The sequence below is a fragment of the Triticum aestivum genome, chromosome 4A, assembly GCF_018294505.1.
Source record: "Triticum aestivum cultivar Chinese Spring chromosome 4A, IWGSC CS RefSeq v2.1, whole genome shotgun sequence".
NCBI classification, from domain to species: Eukaryota; Viridiplantae; Streptophyta; class Magnoliopsida; order Poales; family Poaceae; genus Triticum; species Triticum aestivum.
In genome coordinates, this window is record NC_057803.1 from 681,096,304 (window position 1) to 681,114,778 (window position 18,475).

The 18,475-nt window shown below is 47.2% G+C and overlaps 2 protein-coding genes across 4 annotated transcripts; one reads left to right on the plus strand and one right to left on the minus strand.

Moving 5' to 3' along the window:
- Positions 1 to 1,779: 1,779 nt before the first annotated feature.
- On the plus strand, positions 1,780 to 2,976 carry LOC123088099 (pollen-specific leucine-rich repeat extensin-like protein 1). Its single transcript, XM_044510258.1, has one exon. The coding sequence runs from the start codon at positions 1,872 to 1,874 to the stop codon at positions 2,580 to 2,582; it is 711 nt and encodes a 236-aa protein (XP_044366193.1). The 5' UTR covers positions 1,780 to 1,871; the 3' UTR covers positions 2,583 to 2,976.
- Positions 2,977 to 5,485: 2,509 nt separating this feature from the next.
- On the minus strand, positions 5,486 to 8,484 carry LOC123088098 (2-carboxy-1,4-naphthoquinone phytyltransferase, chloroplastic). Of its 3 annotated transcripts, none has more exons than XM_044510256.1 (10): positions 7,979 to 8,484; positions 7,646 to 7,749; positions 7,458 to 7,529; positions 7,221 to 7,359; positions 6,906 to 7,021; positions 6,651 to 6,750; positions 6,522 to 6,560; positions 6,266 to 6,376; positions 6,109 to 6,174; positions 5,486 to 6,014 (listed from the first exon to the last, which is right to left on the minus strand). In XM_044510256.1, the coding sequence occupies exons 1-10, from the start codon at positions 8,222 to 8,224 to the stop codon at positions 5,904 to 5,906; spliced, it is 1,104 nt and encodes a 367-aa protein (XP_044366191.1). In that variant the 5' UTR covers positions 8,225 to 8,484; the 3' UTR covers positions 5,486 to 5,903. The 3 variants fall into 3 exon arrangements, with proteins under 3 accessions (XP_044366191.1, XP_044366190.1, XP_044366192.1); XM_044510255.1 differs by having other exon boundaries at positions 6,651 to 6,753; XM_044510257.1 differs by having other exon boundaries at positions 5,486 to 6,030; positions 6,651 to 6,753.
- Between the last annotated feature and the right edge of the window lie 9,991 nt (positions 8,485 to 18,475).

The following is an 18,475-nucleotide window of genomic DNA, read 5'->3' on the forward strand; positions in this document are numbered from 1 at the left end:
TGACATCATTCAGAGAATCTGACAATCCAAACAAGCGATGTGAAAACCACAAGTCATGTCAGGCCACAGCTTCAAGCACAATAGTGGGATCGCGTTTATGGCCGGTGTACTGCCCGGTCAGGCTGTAGGGTAGTTCTTCCACCTCCAATGCATGCAATCCACACTCCCAAGCATGCATGGTCATCCTGTTGCTTTATTCATCGCCATCAATCCTTTTGTGTCCTCCTCATTGGGAGCTCGGAGATACTCAGGACCAAAAACCCAGATCAAAACCTCGGCATACACCCGCATGCATTTGAGCGCAGTATCTTCTCCAATGCGAATATACTCATCGGTGTAGTCAGCCAGAATGCCATATGCTATCACTCTTATTGTCGTTGATATCTTTTCTTATGAACTAAACCCAAGCAAGCTGGCGGCATTCCTCTGGCAAGTTAAAAAACAACAATTTTGCTCACAAGCTTCAACAATGCGAGCAAAAAGAGATCAACACATTCGATAACGCCTACGAAAGAGGTGATTCGGATAGGTCGGTAAGTTCCTCAATGGCTATTAGCCATGTAGCGCAACCGAGCATTGAGGACTGCATGCGGGAATGACGTGAGTGACTACTAATGATCTGAACTCGCAAGTGCGTGAGATTGCACCTGGGAGTGATTTTTGGCCCATCTGCCTTAAATCTATGTAGAATAGATAGTTGGTCACTAACGAGAGGATGATGTCGCTTACAAGAGAAATTAAAGGAGTAGAGTGAGCGAGAAAAATCAAGTGATTCTGTTTGTCAATTCAGATGCTCAAAAATATCGTAGCGAGCCAGTCCTATGCATGCCATGGTCGTGACAGGCCCCAGTCTCTGGATCCCGCGCACGGTACCATGGCTGCTAGCTCGATCTTCTCCTCAAAGAAAGTTACAAAAGAATTTAGTGGTAGATTGAGATTGAAAAGCAGCATCGTGCGAGGCAAAAGGAAGAAGAAAAGTTAGGCCTAGCACTAATGTCACCTCACCACTTATATTGAGATTCACTTTCTCATGGAGATTGCAATTCTTGGAGTCTAAATCTAGAGCACACAAACAAATTCTCCAAATTTTGCCTTGAAGGTTTTGTGCCGCAATGCCATGTTCTAGAGGAAACCCTAGCACACGAAAATCGTGCTTCGAAACTTTTGCGCCGCGGTGCAATGTTCTAGAGGAATCCCTAACTCACCAATGCACGGTATAGATTTTCAATGACAAGTGAGAACGAAGGACTCATGCGGTAATTGCGTGAGCGATGATTGATGATCTAGACGTGGGGCGTGCAGTGAAGGATTGCACGTGGGAGTGATTTTCTGCGCCACTGCGTTAACTTCTCTGGTATACCGAATGTGCTCATTAGCGAGGAAACGACAACGCTTACGTGGCAAATTAAATGAGCAGAGCGAGCGGGAAATCATATGACTATGGTGGCCAGTTCAAATCCTGAAAAATCTCCTCGCCGAGCCATTCACGAGCCTTTGGTCACTGCATTTTGTTTTCGGAGATGAGCAGTGCACACATACCACCAAAAGAAAGAGAGTAATCGAGGTTTTAGTTTTATCCAAAAATAGAAAAATAGATAAAAGGAAGCAAAGCGTTGGGTGGAAACGCTGGGCTGCTGAGCAGCCAGTCGCCAATCAGCTCGCTCATCATCAGCCAGGCACAGGTCACCGCCAGTCTGCTCGCGGAGGCAGGCAGCCTCTCTTTTGCTTTGGCTTGGGCAGAAGGCAGACAGAGAAGATCCCATCGCCCACTCGCCTCCCTTTCCCACTGCCCCCCAAATCCCTATCTCCCACTCCTCCCCACCTCACTCTCCCCCCCGGTCTCCGCCCCCCGCCGCCGCCCTCCTCCGGTCATGGACAACCCCAACCACCCGCCGCCTTCCGCGGCCTCCTCCACCGCCGCCCTCCGAGCCCTCAACAAGTCCTCCTACAAGATCTCCAAGCAGTCCTCCATCTCCTCCTCCGCTTCCTCCTCCATGAAAGCGCCTCCCCCCCCTCCGCCGTCGCTGCCCTCCCGCATGTCCCCTCCGCTCCTCGCCCCGCCGCATCCCCCCTCGTCCGCCCCCGCCCCCGCCGACCACCCTCCGCCCCAGCCCCCCGTATACAACATCGACAAGTCCGACTTCCGCGACGTCGTCCAGAAGCTCACCGGCTCCCCCTCCCACCTCCTGCCGCCCCAGGCCCCGGCGGCCCCTCCGCCGGCGCGGCCCGACATGGCCCCTCCGCCCCCGCGCCCCATCATGGCCCCTCCGCCTCCGCCTCCGCTGTCGGCCATCCCGTCCCGGCTCCACCGCATCCGGCCGCCGCCGCTGGCCCCGCCCCGCCCGGCGACCATCCTGCCGTCGCCGGCCCAGCCGACTCTCTCCCCTCTCCCGGCGCTCCCTTCCGTCTGCATGTCGGCGGAGTCCCCCATCTCGGCCTACATGCGCCGGCTCCGCGGGATGCCGTCGCCGATCCTCGTGCCCACATCGCCGCTCGGGTTCGGCTGCCTCCACTCGCCGCGGGCGCCGACGTCTCCCGGCGTGGCCATGCCGGCCACCAGCCCCCGCGTCCGCGACCCGTGACCAAGAAACAACATCTGCCGCCGCCGCTGCTGCTTCCGATGTGTAGATATGGCCGGCCTAGGAGAGAGATCTGGGGAAGCGGCGGCGGCGGCGGCGAGGGAAGGGGACGGAGCAGCAATACAATTACAATGTGTTAGCTTCGCCTTGAAATCCATTCTCAAAATCTTTTTTTGTAGCGTGTTCTACCTTACCTACCTTAATATGTTCTTGGTGTATATGGAGCATGCTGTGTTTGACAAAGGATGACTTGTTCATGTCTGGCCAAATTCTTTTGTAACAAGCTTATGCAATATGCAATATGTAGTGGCAAACCCAAGCCTTTATATGCAAAATTTGTTTAGGACATGTTATGGATGATGTTATGATATGATATGATATTCAAAGTTATCAGCCATTTCTGCTCTGCTTGGCTACTCTTGGAAATGCTCAGTAGGAGCACATCAGGAGCTTACTTTCTTTGTGCCACTGAGGGCAAGGTGTTGAAGCTGCTCTTATCTAATCTACAACCCCGGTGGCATACCTGAATTCCGGTTTAGACCTGGTCTTTGTTGACTGATTGGGATTTGGATCATTGCCACTGATACATACATTTTGTTCGTAGGCGACTACTATACTATACAATTAGGCTTGGATTTCTGGTGTGATGTGGACATTGTTTTTGTTTCATGGTATGCGCCATGGGCCATCTAATTATGTTCACATGGGTTGTAAAGGATGTTGGGTGATACATCGCCGTTTGGTTTTGCCCTTTTCTCTTGTTAATCAATCATGGGTTTCATTAGTTTATCATGGCTGGTATAGGCTTTTCAGGGTGCGCACCCTACAGATTGCATGATCTATTAGCAATGACAGGCCCCCCTCATTGCATTTTCCTACCAACAGTGAGTGAGCTCAGTTGATGCACAAATCATGATTCCTGTGTTGCTTTCTACTGGAGCACATTGTAATCTCTCTTTCCTAATCTGACCGAAAATTGGGTCGAATAGTGAAAGTGAGAAGCTGGTGCCAATTCAATAGTTGCTAATTCCCTGATAAGTGAGATAGCTGGCTGGCCAGAGCTGGTAGTTCTTCACCTCTTTGTCATTTTTGCTTTCAGAAAATCTGGATTGCAGCGAATTAGTGCACAAGTATCAGGGCTGTCGACATTGTAGCAGAAAGAAGTGCTGCTTCTTTAGGTTTTTCTTGGTGGATGTGGACCGTGGAGGAGGAACATATTCCAGCTGCTTCAGACGGGTGGTGAGATATTCTCGACTTAGGAATGAAGGGATCCTCCCTTGCGTGGATCTGATTTGAAAAGGAAGAAGTGAAAACCACAGATGCCCATTTCTGTCGTCGGCTAGCTTTCGAGAGGATAATTACAGGTACCGCAAGACCAGTCGGAAAGTGATGTGCTGAGAAGGATGGATGGATGCTGGCGTGGTGGTCTGCGATGCAATAATTTTTTGGCTGTCATTTTCCTCTGCTGCCTCGTGCCTTTATGGTCTCAGTCTCACCACCAGTTCCTGGTGTAATAATCTTCCTTGTTTAGGATTAGGGCAACTCCAACGGGTCAACCCAAACGGAGGGGCGACCCATTTGGTCCGCCATTTCCGTTTTTCTTCTTCAATAATCAAGATTTGGCAACTTTTCATCAAACGTAGCAAATATATTTATCAAAAATAAATCTAGCAGTTTTTGCATAGTACCATATCTCATGCTGACATACAACATTGCACCCAAAAGAATAGCACAAGCCCCACACGTCTCCACCCTCGTAGTCCACAAACAAATATAAGATGATTACACATCTTGGTCGATCATGAACTTTTGCTTCCTCTCAAACCAAAGCCCTTTTTCTTGGGTCATCTTGCTCAAGTCGCCCCCCCGATCTCCACTTCCTTGCATATTAGTGCGAGCTCTACCTCCTTTTGCTTCACCTCCACTTCGTTGGCTCTTGACTGAGCATGGGCCTCGTCGATCTCGTGTGTCTTCTTTTGTATGTCAAAGGAGTTCTTCATGGCCTCCTCGTGGTACCTTGGGTTGTTCGGCGTTGTGGTTGGCATTCCATCAAACATGTTGTGGGCATCGGGGAAGTTGGGGTGCTTCCTTCGTGTGTCGGTGGACTGGCCGGCCACAGGTGGGCTGTTGAGATCAATGGGAGGCTGACGATTGACACGGAATCACCGACTTCCGGCAAGCCGTCCCGTAGTGAGGTGGAGAAGCGGGACGTTCGGTCATGTCCGGGAAGGTACTCGTATGTCGGTCACGATGTTGACATGGAAGGCGACTCTGGAAGCTTGGGCGGGCGGGGGCAAGAAGGGCTGGCTCGATCCCTGGCATGAGGAGGGTGGTTTGTGAGGCTTTGGCGGCGATGACCTTGGTGTCCGCAACATCCCGTGCCTGGGAGGCGACGGCTACGGTTTCTTCTTCTGCCTTCTCCTTCCTCCTTCGGTTGGCCCGCTTCGTCGTCTCAGACGTTCTCTACTCCAGGGCGACCTCATTTTGTCCCAGCTCCTCGCAATCTTCCTCATTTGGTTGACTACACTTGCAAGAGTGTGTGATTCTCACTCGCCATGGACAGTGGGATAAATATGCTGCACTGCTAGATACTGCAAAGTCTGCAATTACAAACCCTGACTGACAAGGCACCCCGTGTGTATGCCTGTGCTGAATCGAGATCCAGGGGGCCGATGAACATGATACAAACATAAAAGCAAGCATGCCAAGGTGGGATAGATAGGCACCAACAAGTTGGCCTGCGCGCCGTACCACGAGCAGGAACAGCTGGTCTACCACCACCACCACCACCACTCTCTGCCTCCGCTGGCTGGTGGTAAAGAGGGCAGTAATGGCAGTCCGTCCGTCCGTCCGTCCGTCCGTCGGTAGAGGGCCGGAGCATGTCGAGTCCCCACTGACTCGTCCCGTCCCGACTGCCTCATCAGAATTCAATTCAATTCAATTCAATTCATATCCTGCTGCAGGAGCAAACGGCGATCTAGTACTAGTATCTACTCTAGCTGCGACGGACGAGGACGAGCACGCCAAGCTAGCCCTCTCTTTGCTTGCAGACAGAAAAGAAACCTAGATCACGGGATGCTAGAGGCCACTGTACTAAGCTAGAGCCAGAAAACCAACAGCCTCTGAACCTCTGCTTGCACAATCCGGCCGCCTTCTCTTCCAGCGAGAGGACTGCGCAAATGCACTGCCATTGCATTGCACTGGCTGTAAAAGTTGTGTGTGTTTTACTCCATCTGTGTGAGACTGCAATAAGAAGGAAGCATTTCTCTGTACCAACTGTCAACTGTCAATGGTGGCCCATCTGTCGGTCTGCCTGTCTGCCTGTCAGGCTAGTATGCCGTTCCTGGCCAGCGCCAGACCGGAAGCCAGCGCCATCCCGAACAAGGCGTGCAGCCGAACGCAGTAATACTTGGCCATGAAGATCTTGGTGTCATCCTGCATTTTTCATCAACTTCAGCCAGTGTTAGTGTGGACTGACGAAAAAGATTCAGAGCGAAAAAGGAAGGAGTGACAAGGGAGGAGTATTTACATCATGGTTTCTCTGCACATAGTCCACAACCCATTTGCCAAGAGGGAGAGTCAGGGCGCCAAGGACCTAAGAATATGATACAGTAGCAATGCTTGAGGTGGGAGCTGTGTTTTTAGGTAGTTTTCTTGAGAGGGAACAGTATGGATCAGTAGCTTACAATGCAGGATGGTGGGAGGCATCTGCTTATGCCAAAAGCCGTCAAGAGAGTGTAAAGGGTGCCGATCGCAACTGTCACTAGTGTCGCGCCTGTCTTGGTGCCAATTCTTACCTGTTTACAGGTTCACACACGAAGAACTTATGTGATACTACTCCCTAGTGTAAAAAAACGCTCTTATATTATGGGACGGAGGGAGTAGTACTGATTATTTGTACATAAGTGAAATCAGATGTGCTGAAAAAAGAGAGTGGAATACCAGGGGAGACATCTTTCCAACAGCCCTGTCTCCTTCAATCTACAGATTATCTGAGTTCATCAGCTAATGATCATTTCAAATATATAAAATTACTGCATCGATTCATATGTCAGGGGGCTGAATTTATACCTGGTGAAAGTGGCTGCAGAAGAGTATCAGGGTAGTTGTCAACCCAACAAGAATGGATGAAGCTATGACTGTTTTGCTGAGAGGGAGAAGAGCTGCAGTCCTGCTGACAAATGCCAACATTTCAAAAGGAACTGTTTAGGTATAAACGGATCCTTGCATTTTTGTAGAGAGATTAAGATAGATCATCGATCCTTCAACACTCTAAAGTGCTGATTATACACACAATAGTTGATAAATAGTTGTTGTAGAGCGTACCTTGAAATGCTTCTGCTGCTGTTTGAGAAGTAGAATGCTGACGTTGCCAATGGGCCAAATGCAGCAAAACATAATGGTTCGCCTAGACCGCGGTAACTTAATCGGAACGGCGGGCACTGCGAAATTGCACATGGATGAGATGAAAAACATCGACACACAATTACATTTTGCTAAATTAACTGAAATACTGAATGCATCAGGCTATTTATAGATGAGACAACCCATAATCGACCACAAAAGGCAAATATATTCTGTTACAGATTACGGAACATAAAGAAACACAAGGTTCCCTGAAAAGGGGGCAGAAGATTTCACCTGGTAAACATAACCACAGAGGATTGCACATAGCACCAAAACGATGAACCTGACATCCCCTGCTTCCGCAAAGGCCCAAAATAGCCCACCAAAGCCGAGCAGAAGAGAAACATTTGCAGCATATTGTGTCGCTGCTCGACTGCACAGCAGATCACACTGTAAACTGTTTCGTTTCCAAATACAGATATGCAAGCAATTAGGATGTTACTACTCGCCGGTACCAGGAACGAGCGGTACCTGCCAACAATATTGACCACGGATTCTTTCTTGTTCTTATCAGCGCCGGTATCTGAATCATAAACGTCATTGCTGCAGTAGAGTGAAAATGCAACTTTGTTCAGACCAGGGGAATGAATGGTTGAACAGTGCTATTGATATCAGCATCGTTTTGCTTGTCAGAGTATACTTGTGTTGGTGAGTTTTACCTCAGATTGAGCCAGGTGATCACAAGGACAGCAGCAGCCAGGAGGCCAAAGTAGCGCCTGGCAAAGAACAACCCTGCATGGTTATAAGCAGCAGCAGTCCCTACCTGCAAGTGCAAGCAACTGTCAATGCAAATGCGTAAGGCGATCGTAGTTTCATACCACCAAATGTGGAGTAATGATCTTCCAATTTGGCTTGTTCTCCCCGTAGCTGCGATCAATGATTCAATACTCATTCTGATTTGCATGCTAGCACACTAACAGGATACAATTCTGAATTGCAGGGTTAAGCATTGGCAATGGGGAGGGAGGAACTTGCAGCCGTGGGGAACTCACGGTGAGCGGCACGAGCGCCACGGAGTAGATGGGCAGCTTGGCCGCCCTCCAGAGCAGCGTCGCGCGGGAAAGCTCGACGGCGTCGCCGCCTCCTCCGGACGCCGCTGCGGCCGAGCACCGGACCCGCCGTAGCGCGCGGCGCCTTCTCGCGGGCTCTGCAGAGACGGCGGCAACGCTGCCACGGGGAGAGGGAGGCGGGAGCGGGGAGACGAGGAGAGGCGCGAGGGCAATGCCTGCGAGCGGCATCGGCTCGGAGCGCTGGCTGGGGGAGCTTCGCTTAGGTCAGGAGCGGCATTCCATCGGGCGGAGCGGGCCACGGCGGCCGGCGGCAGGTGAGGGGCGCCGATGCGGTGCTTGGGTTGGGGATAGCGCGCGTGCATGGATAAGGCTGAGGGGATCGGACTATCGGAGACGTCGACGCGCGGCAGGCAGTGGGCGGCGAAGCGAGAAAGGTTTCACGGTTCAGTCAGTCACCACGCAATCCGCACCCCGCACCCCTTCCTTTAGTCCCACCTCGCTAGTTTGCAAAGAGAAACACCAGGTTAAATACTCAGCTGCAGCGCTAGCATCGCCGAGCTCGGTCACGGGAGCTTGTCACCCATGTGGGGGCATTGAGGCGGTGTGGATGCTTGGTGCGGTTTGTTGGCCTGGGCTTGTGATGTAACCTTGCTGGCCTGCCCGTTCCAAGTTGGTAGTGGGCTGGGTGGCTGGGGCGAAAGCTTCGGCCTCTCAGGCCCTTAAGTGGCAGGCACCACGTTAGGCTGGTTTCACAGAGCAGCGTTCACTGCCCGCTTCCAACGGTGGAAGGATAACAGGCCGCTGCAGCATGGGCCCGCTCTGGCCTAGGACCCCTCCATAACAGACCACCATCTTTTTTAGTTGAATATATACTTAAATTTTTTTATATGCTGTATTCATTTTTAGTTGAATATACTTTAAAAAAATTTATATACTGTATTCATTTTTTTGAAATCGCTGTCTCATTTTATACTGATCCTATATATTCTTCATCTATTATAGACCACCATATTTTTAGTTGAATATACTTTAAAAAAATTTATATACTGTATTCATTTTTTTGAAATCGCTGTCTCATTTTATACTGATCCTATATATTCTTCATCTATTATAGACCACCATATTTTTAGTAATTAAAAATATAATTTAATTTTCATGTGATCCATAACAGACCACCATCTTTTTTAGTTGAATATATACTTAAATTTTTTTATATGCTGTATTCATTTTTAGTTGAATATACTTTAAAAAAATTTATTTACTGTATTCATTTTTTTGAAATCGCTGTCTCATTTTATACTGATCCTATATATTCTTCATCTATTATAGACCACCATATTTTTAGTAATTAAAAATATAATTTAATTTTCATGTGATGTATTCACATCTTGCAAATCTTTCAATTACATTAATTTTTCTATATATTGTATTCATTTTAAAAATATCTACCTCATTCTATACTAATCCTAAATTTTCTCCCTCTATAATAGACCAACATATTTTTAGTAATTAAAATAAATGGTTTAATTTTCATATGATGTATTCACTTCTTGCAAATCTTTCAATTAAATTAATTTTTATACATACTTTATTCATTTTTAAAAATCGCTACCTCATTTTACACTAATCCTAAATTTTCTCCCTCTATAATAGACCACCATATTTTAGTAATTAAATAAATCGTTTAATTTTCATATGATGTATTCACTTCTTGAAAATCTTTCAATTAAATAAATTGTTTAATTTTCTAATACTGTGTTCACTTTTTAAAAATCAATTAAATAATTGCTTTAATTTTCTTATATTGTTCATGTTTTTAATTCGCTATCCCATGATCAAAGTTCTCCTGTGTATGTTTCTCATTTAATAATAAATTTAAATTAGAAAAACATTTAAAAACATTCCGATGATTCTTGGGCTTCGCCATCCGCATCCGGCGCTGTGTGATTGCACGCGATGGTCCCGCTCTGGCCTAGGACACCTCTATAACAGACCACCATCTTTTTTTCAATAGAATAAATACTTTAATTTTCCTATACTGTATTCATTTTTCAAAATCGCTACCTCATTTTATAGTGATCCTAAATTTTCTTCCTCTATAATAGACCATCTTTTTAGTAATTAAATAAATCGTGTAATTTTCACATGTTGTATTCACTTCTTTAAAATCTTTCAATCAAATAAATTGTTTAATTTTCTTATATTGTATTCACTTTAAAAATATCTTTCAATTAAATAATTCCTTTAATTTCTTATACTGTATTTTTTTAATTCGCTATCCCATGCTCAATGTTCTCCTGCGTATGTTTCTCATTTAATAATACATTTAAAATTAAGAAAACATTTAAAAACAGTCGGATGATTCTTGGGCTTTGTCATCCGCGCCGGCCCCGTGTGATTGCCCACGATCGTGTGGCGTGCAGCGTCTGTCTTTTCGCACGTGAACATCTATCATCTATGACGCCTGAAGTTGTGACTGTTTAACAATTTCTTTTTACTTGCACTTCACACGTAGTGCTCGGCACGTGCCTACACGTGTAGGTGATGCTACAAACAATTTCAAGAGGAAGGACATAGCAAGCACCAAAGACCGATCCCAGAACACCATATTTTGACGTTGATTGTGGGTGTCCGGTGAATTTTCGTACTAGCAAGCACGGAGCCGGATCCCCTGACGTACGGCCACCTGACGCGTGGGTCCGGATCCACACGTCAGTGAGTGCGCCGTACGTTAGAGGAGCTGCGTCCAGCAAACACATGGAGTCATGATTTGCTCGGATATAGCAATGCTTAGAGTAGGGTCATTGATGACTTGCCGTCATTGTGGCCGTCGAAACAAAAATACCATTTGCAACATTATCAAAGCAACTGTGTTGTCGTTGTAGCATCATTAAGACATCCATGCCATCGTCGCAACACTGCTACGACTAGGAAGCATGCCGTCGTAGCATCGTCGAAGCAATCAGGCTTTTGTCAGAGCATCACCGCGGTCATCGAAGCACGCCATCGCAACATCGCCATGACCGTTTCAAAGATAGCCGTCATCACATGCCATCACAACATCGTCGCGGTCATTGAACCCTTTTTTTCCTAGTTGCAAGCCCACCCTCAACTCATAAATTGGGCCCCAAGTTTTTCTTCTCCTAGTTGCAAGTCCATTTTCAACATGCAACTGACCATCCACTCTCTTTTTTATGTCCAGTTGCAAATCCACCCTTTCAACCCGCAACTGGACCCTCCCTTTTTTGCCCTAGTTTCAAGTCCATAGTCAACTCTCAACTAGGCCCATGGTACCTTTTTTAATCATAGTTGCAAGTATAGTCGACGTGGGAGCTTCTATCTACCATATTTCATGGCAAATAGCAGCCGGACGCACACACAAATGGCCACATGGGTCGGCCCAACAGCAGGACCGTGGTTTGCAAAATTCCAAAAATTAGTGATGCGGTTGGGAGCCGAACACAAGACCTTATGCTCTCAGACGCAGCGGCATACCAATGCACCAACAAAGCATTCATGAATAAGAAGAAGCGTGGTACTTTAAGAACTAGGAATAGCCATAGATTTGAAGGTTATTTGAAATTTCAGATGTGTTTTTTTAACTGAATACTTCATGAAACTCAAACATTTTTCAACATTGTGAGCAAAATTTTGAAAACATGAACAATCTAGAAAAATTGGAACACATTTTGAAATTTTAAAAAAGAGAACAAATTTAGGAATCATGAACAAAATTTGAAACTCTGAACTATCAAGAAAATACGAACAAATTTTAAAATTGCATACAATTTTCGAGAAACATGATTTTTTTATACTTTGTCCTTTTTTGAAAATGAGAACAAATTTCAAAATTCTGAATACTTTCGAAAGCACGAACAATTTTGTTCAACATGAACAAATTTTGGACTGTTCAAACATTTTCTAAACACGTGAACATATTTTGAAAATGAGAACAAAAAGCTATGAATATTTTGAGAAAACATTAATAAAATTTGAAATTCTGGACATTTTTTAAAACGTGAGCAAATTTTGAAATCACAAACAAAATTTGGAAAACATGAAAAAAGGAAATTTCAATCTTTTTTTGACAAGGTGAACAAATTTCAAAATTCTGAACTTTTGAGCAATGCAAACAATTCTTTAAAATATCAATAAAATTTCGGGTTTTCATTTTTTTGTAAAAAACGAACAATTTTGGAATATGTGAAACATTTTTGAAAATTGAGATTTAAAAAATGTCAAACAAGAAAATATGAATTTGAAAAAGAAAAAAAACAAAGAAATGAAAGAAGAAACCAAAAAAAAAAGAAATTAAACAAAAAAAATAAAAAACAAACACAAAAGAAAACCGATAAACTGGTATAAAAACAAAAAACCGGTCCAGGGAACCCTCCAGAAGGTTCCTTAAAATGGCTTCCTCGCTATGGGGGTTTGGGCCGGCCCAATTCTTGCGCTCGAAGGGATCGCTTGTGCGAACACTCGACAGTTTGATGTAGTAAGTGTCAAATAGGATATTACATCTACGGGCAACCAAATTCTATCTTTTTTTCCCAGTTGTGAGTTGAGGGTGAACTTGCAACTGGGGCCTCCCATTTTTTTGGCCCAGTTGCAAGTCCATTCTTGACTCGCAATTGGGTCTGATTTAAACTCCAACAGCGACATGCAACTCGAGGTCGAAGGGCGCATCATTATTTTGTGCCATTTGCAAGTCCATCATCAATAGAGAACTGGGGGTCAACCATTTTTGTCCTACATGACTTAGCCTCGCTGCATGTTCATTATTATTCACAAATGCCTACACCCTTTTGCACCAGTTGCAAGCTCATGTTCGACACGCAACTAGCCCAACCCCTTTGTCTTTGCTTTTTCCAAGTTCATCCTCGTCATGCATTTGGCCTCGACCAAGAACCAACTTTTCTTATTTCAAATTAAGTGATTGTCATCGTTTGACGAGTTTAGCAATAACACATGAATTTTGAACCAGTTAACACTTATCTCATCTTTTAATTTCTAGCACCACTTAACATTTATAGAAATCAGACTATTAAACTCCTTTTCTTGCTCTTTCTCCTAGCTGCTCACATTTGTTATTTTACTCAAAGACTTTCCTGTAAAAAATTTCCATCCGTAATGGGTCTCCTTCTTTTCCCTTTTTGATTTACTTAAAAAATCACCATGTTTTAGAAAAAAAAATCTCACACTGTATTTTCAATGTTTTTCACTGCGTTTTAACAGCAAAATGTTCATCATGTATTGTTATAATTTTTTTCTCTCATATCCTGAAAATGTTTTTAAAAGTCATGTCCATTTAAAAATTATTCTTAGTACCCAAATGAACATTTTAAAATCATTTATAAAATGTTCATCATGTATTTTTCTGCTTTAACATACAATGAAATCTATAGGGATCAATGAGAAGGTTCTATCTGTTTATTACAGTGTACAATGACTGCCCTTGATCCTCACTAACGGACCACATATATAGATCGATTTTTTATTCCGCTCAACACTCAACAAGCCAAACCAAATTTTCATTTATAAAATCCTAACAATACCAATCACGCAGCCAAGCAAGCCCCAATCCTTTTAATATACCCGACACTCGCCAAGGTGACACGAAAGCCCTTCTAGCTGCCGCCTCCTCCTCCTCCACAAAAAAGCTAGGGTTTCTGCCTCCAGCCGGCGCCGCCACAGGCCCGCCTTCTCTCCTGTGGCCCTAGGGTCATGGGACACGGTGGATCTCGTCAAGGGCTAGAAGGAGGGCTTCGTTTTTAGTCGTTTCTTTCAATTGGTCTAAGTGTTTGTGTCCTGCTCAGAAAGACGAGACGGCGGCTCCCTGAACCCGCCTAGCCTCCGTTCTGGCGGTGCGTCTAGCACCGTTGGTGGGCGTGTGGAGGTGTGTCTTCGACGGATTTATCTTTGATGAATTTGCTCGGATCTTGTCGTTGTTCGTCTACGTTCGTGTGTCTTAGGATTGGATCTTTCTGATCTACGTTATTCTTCATCTGCGGCGATTGCTGTTCTGGTGCGCTGGTCCTACGGACCTTAACACGATGACTTCCCGACTGTTTACTACAACAAGTTATGCCCGACTCCGGCCATGAAGGGCGATGGCGGCGGCGCGCCTTTGGCTTGCTTCAGTCCTGATAGTCGTCGCTTGGTGGTCTACGGATCTAAATGTAATTTCTATTATTCGTTGTATTGTCATAATTGATGATGAATAGATCGGAAATTTTCTCATAAAAATAAATAAATATAAAATCACCCAGATCATCATTTTAATGATCTAAATGCTCTTAGTACTAGCAAGACCGAAAAAAAGGAGTTGTGAACCCGGCCGGCTTTGACTAGGCAGCTACTTTCCCGCCGAAAAGGGAACGGGTAGCCAGCTAGCTCTCGCGTCACACTCCGTATCCGAGTGAGAGCAGAACTCGATGGAGTCCCAACATGGAGCGTAAATATATAGTCAAGCTTGCCCCTCACCAACTGATCAGTCAATCACGAGACGTCATGGAGCAGCCATCGCTGAAACGGAGGCATCAGACAAAACATTCGGCGTTGCCGGAGGAGCTGGTGGCGGAGATCTTTGCTCGTCTGCCGGCCAAGTCGGTGCGCCGCTTCCGCTGCCTGTCACGTTCGTGGTCCGCCACACTCTCGTCGTCCTCCTTCACCAACCTCCACCTCGAGCGAGCGAATCAACGGGAAGGCCCGCCCAAGCTCCTGTTCACGATTGCGCAGTACCGCTTCCACGCATGGCGGCACAGCACTGGTTCTGTGGCGGCGGAGCAGCTGACCGCCGGCGTCCTACCTCTCCCGCGACTTGAGCCGGACTGCGCTGTCGAGGTGCTCACCGTCAAGCCATGCCATGGCCTCGTCTTGCTCCGCCGCAAGTACTTCCGTGGCCACTACCTGTGCAACCCGTGTACGGTGTACCGGCGAGCTCTCGCTTCTCCCGGACAGCGAGATACCGTCCACGATCATGTTCGGGCGCCAGCGGTGCCACAACAACAACAGCCTAGTGGCCTACGGCCTGGGTTCCAAAGCGAAGCAACATAAAGTCATACGTCTCATCTCCCTGCACGACGAAGGAACGACGAGTTGCGAGCTCTTGCCGCTCGACGGCGTGTCCGTGCACTGGAGGCCGGCCGCCTCGTGCAATAGTCATCACGCCTCCATTGCGCGGCCAGAGGCAGCCGTGTTCTTCGATGGACATCTTCACTTTGTCCAGCACCACCATCAGGGCCAGGGCGTCATCACGACTTTCGACGTCTCCGACGAGTCCTTCAGCTCGTTGTCGGCGCCGCTGGGACTAGAGAATGTTCCATTTGGGCTGGCCGTGTTGGATGGATGCCTCTGCGCTCACTACAATGGACTTTCTCTGAGTGGCGACGACCCATTCTATATCTCGCGGCTCGTGAGAGCAAGTGGGCAGTGGGAGCAGCTCTGCTGCATCCAGCGGCAAGCTTGGCGTGCCCTGCTGCCGCCGTCAAAATGGGTCTATCCGCTCGAAATCTACCACGACGGCGGCCGCAACAAGAAGATCCTGTTCGCCACAGGTGTGTCAACTGTTTTTGTGGTGGACCTCAGCCGCAAGGCGGCTGCCCCGGAGATTGTGTTCTCGCCGGCGATGCTGGGCCGCGACGTCGACCATGCAATCATGGAAAGCGAACCCCACCATACTGTTGGAAATATTAGCACTTTTCCGATTAGACTTATCCACGAGTAAACAGTAAGCATGGCATAAAGGTATGCATCTCATAGTGATACCTAATCATACTAGCACATACAAAACATAGAATCGATCTTTCTATGAGCAGCACATATACGGCTAGCATAAGTACGAGTAAACGAAGGATGAACAGATCATACCCTCCGGTTGGCCAGGCCAACGCGGCGGCTGCAGCAGCAGCCTCGGCGTCGTCCGTGGCCTTCTTAGCGGTGGCGTCGTCGGCCATGGTGTCGATGCAAAGAAAGTAGTGGAAGCAGAGGCGAACAGAGTTGGGGATAGATCGGAAGCAGTCACGTCAAGACGCTCACCAAAAACCTTATTGCCGTTCTCCCGGGCAGGATCTCGAACGACAGGGTTCCGGAGGCACCTGCTCTCCCGACCAGCCATGCACGCGATCGTCGGGATGGGATCGCCGGAGGCAGCACAGAGTGAGGAACAGTAGATGACGGCTAGGTCACGCGAGAGGGAGTGAGTGAACCGAACTAGGTTACTTCACTGGCCAGAGCCTTCTTGTATAGTCCGTAAGGAAGAAAGTCGTGGGCCTTGGCGAGGCCCACGACCGAGTCGGCCCACTCCCGACAAGGGAGTCGAGGAATACGCGGGTCCCGGCAAGGGTCGCACCCCCGATTAATTAATTCATTTCTGAGCGGCAAAAATAAGCTTCGGCTCGGTTTATTCCCGCAACCCGCGGCGCGCGCGTCGTGACGAGGCGAGGCGTGGCGAGGCGGGCGGCGGCGGAGGAGGAGCGTGCGTGTACCACTCTTCTTCCCAAGCTCCCAATGGCAAGTAGTAGAACAACCCTTATAAAGGGGTCTCAACTCTTCTTAACTAGCAAGGTGGGACTAAACTTTCCACCACCTGCCATCTCATACATGGGCCTCAAGATTAACCAGGGATTAGTGTCTTATATGGGCCTAAGCCCATCCATAATCCAACAATCCCCCACCAGATCTCGAGGCACATAAGTTTGTCAACTGTTCCAAACAATGTTTGATATACCAGAATTTTCAGTGGAGACTGTTAAGTTGAACTTCCACCTGGAGCAATAGGATTAAACTTCTTCACAACTGAACAATGGACTATGCCTTGAATTGTCAGTTTGGCGTGCAGAAGTTTTGCCTATTGTCAGCTGATACATGGCTGCCGAAGGCTAAACCCCACGGGTGGAGCTTATTAGTCATACTCTGTACCTTCTCATGAGCTTAATAGAGATTACCCAATCTCATAGACTGTGACCAGCAGTCGGGCTCACATAGGTGTGTTCCTCCAAAGAATGCTCTGTAGGTTAGCATCTTGCTTACACAATCTTTGGAACACATTAAGACAACAGTCAGCCTACCTTGCAGAATTGAGAGTATCGTGCATCTCCAACGGAGTGGGTTAATTAAGGATACTCTCCTCAGTTGACCGCTGGATTGTTTTCCCAGGTCCTAGTTCACGGGATCTCCGATCACATAGGTTGGGTTACCCCATGGCAACTTACGTGGGTCTCATATCCATCTCCCTCGATGCATTTTCTATCACAATCCGTGATAGCCCTTTCGTAAAAGGGTCTGCCAGATTCTTAGCCATCTGGATATAATCGAACGCTATTACTTTAGAGTTTCTTGATTTTCTGACAGATTTCAATCTTCTTCTTATGTGCTTTGTGGATTTCATGTTGTCCTTTGAACTCTTAGCCTTGGCAATCACTGTTTGATTGTCACAGTTCATAAGGACAGCTGGCACTAGTTTATCATGTTGGGTATCGTAGTAATTTCAAAAAAATTCCTACGCACACGCAAGATCATGGTGATGCATAGCAACGAGAGGGGAGAGTGTGATCTACGTACCCTTGTAGACCGACAACGGAAGCGTTAGCACAACGCGGTTGATGTAGTCGTCCGTCTTCACGGCCCGACCGATCAAGCACCGAAACTACGACACTTCCGAGTTCTAGCACACGTTCAGCTCGATGACGATCCCCGGACTTCGATCCAGCAAAGTGTCAGGGAAGAGTTCCCTCAGCACGACGGCGTGGTGACGATCTTGATGTACTACTGTCGCAGGGCCTCGCCTAAGCACCGCTACAATATTATCGAGGATTATGGTGGAAGGGGCACTGCACACGGCTAAGAATATGATCACGTGGATCAACTTGTGTCTATGGGGTGCCCCCTGCCCCCGTATATAAAGGAGCAAGGGGGAGGCCGGCTGGCCCTTGTGGGCGCACCAAGGAGGAGTAGGATTCCTACTCCTAGTTGGAGTAGGTTTCCACCTTTCCTAGTCCAACTAGGAGAAGGGGGGAAAGGGGGGAAGAGGGGAAGGAAGGGAGAGAGGGGCCGCGCCCCAAACCCCTTGTCCAATTCGGACTGGGCTTGCGAGGGGCGCGCGCCACCTCCTGGTCCTTTCCACTAAGGCCCATTAAGGCCCATTGCTTCTTCCTCGTATTCCCGTAACTCTCCGGTACCTCCGAAAATACCCGAATCACTCGGAACCTTTCCGATGTCCGAATATAGTCGTCCAATATATCGATCTTTACGTCTCGACCATTTCGAGACTTCTCGTCATGTCCCCGATCTCATCCGGGACTCGAACTCCTTCGGTACATCAAAACTCATAAACTCATAATATAACTGTCATCGAAACCTTAAGCGTGCGGACCCTACGGGTTCGAGAACAATGTAGACATGACCGAGACACGTCTCCAGTCAATAACCAATAGCGGAACCTGAATGCTCATATTGGCTCCCACATATTCTACGAAGATC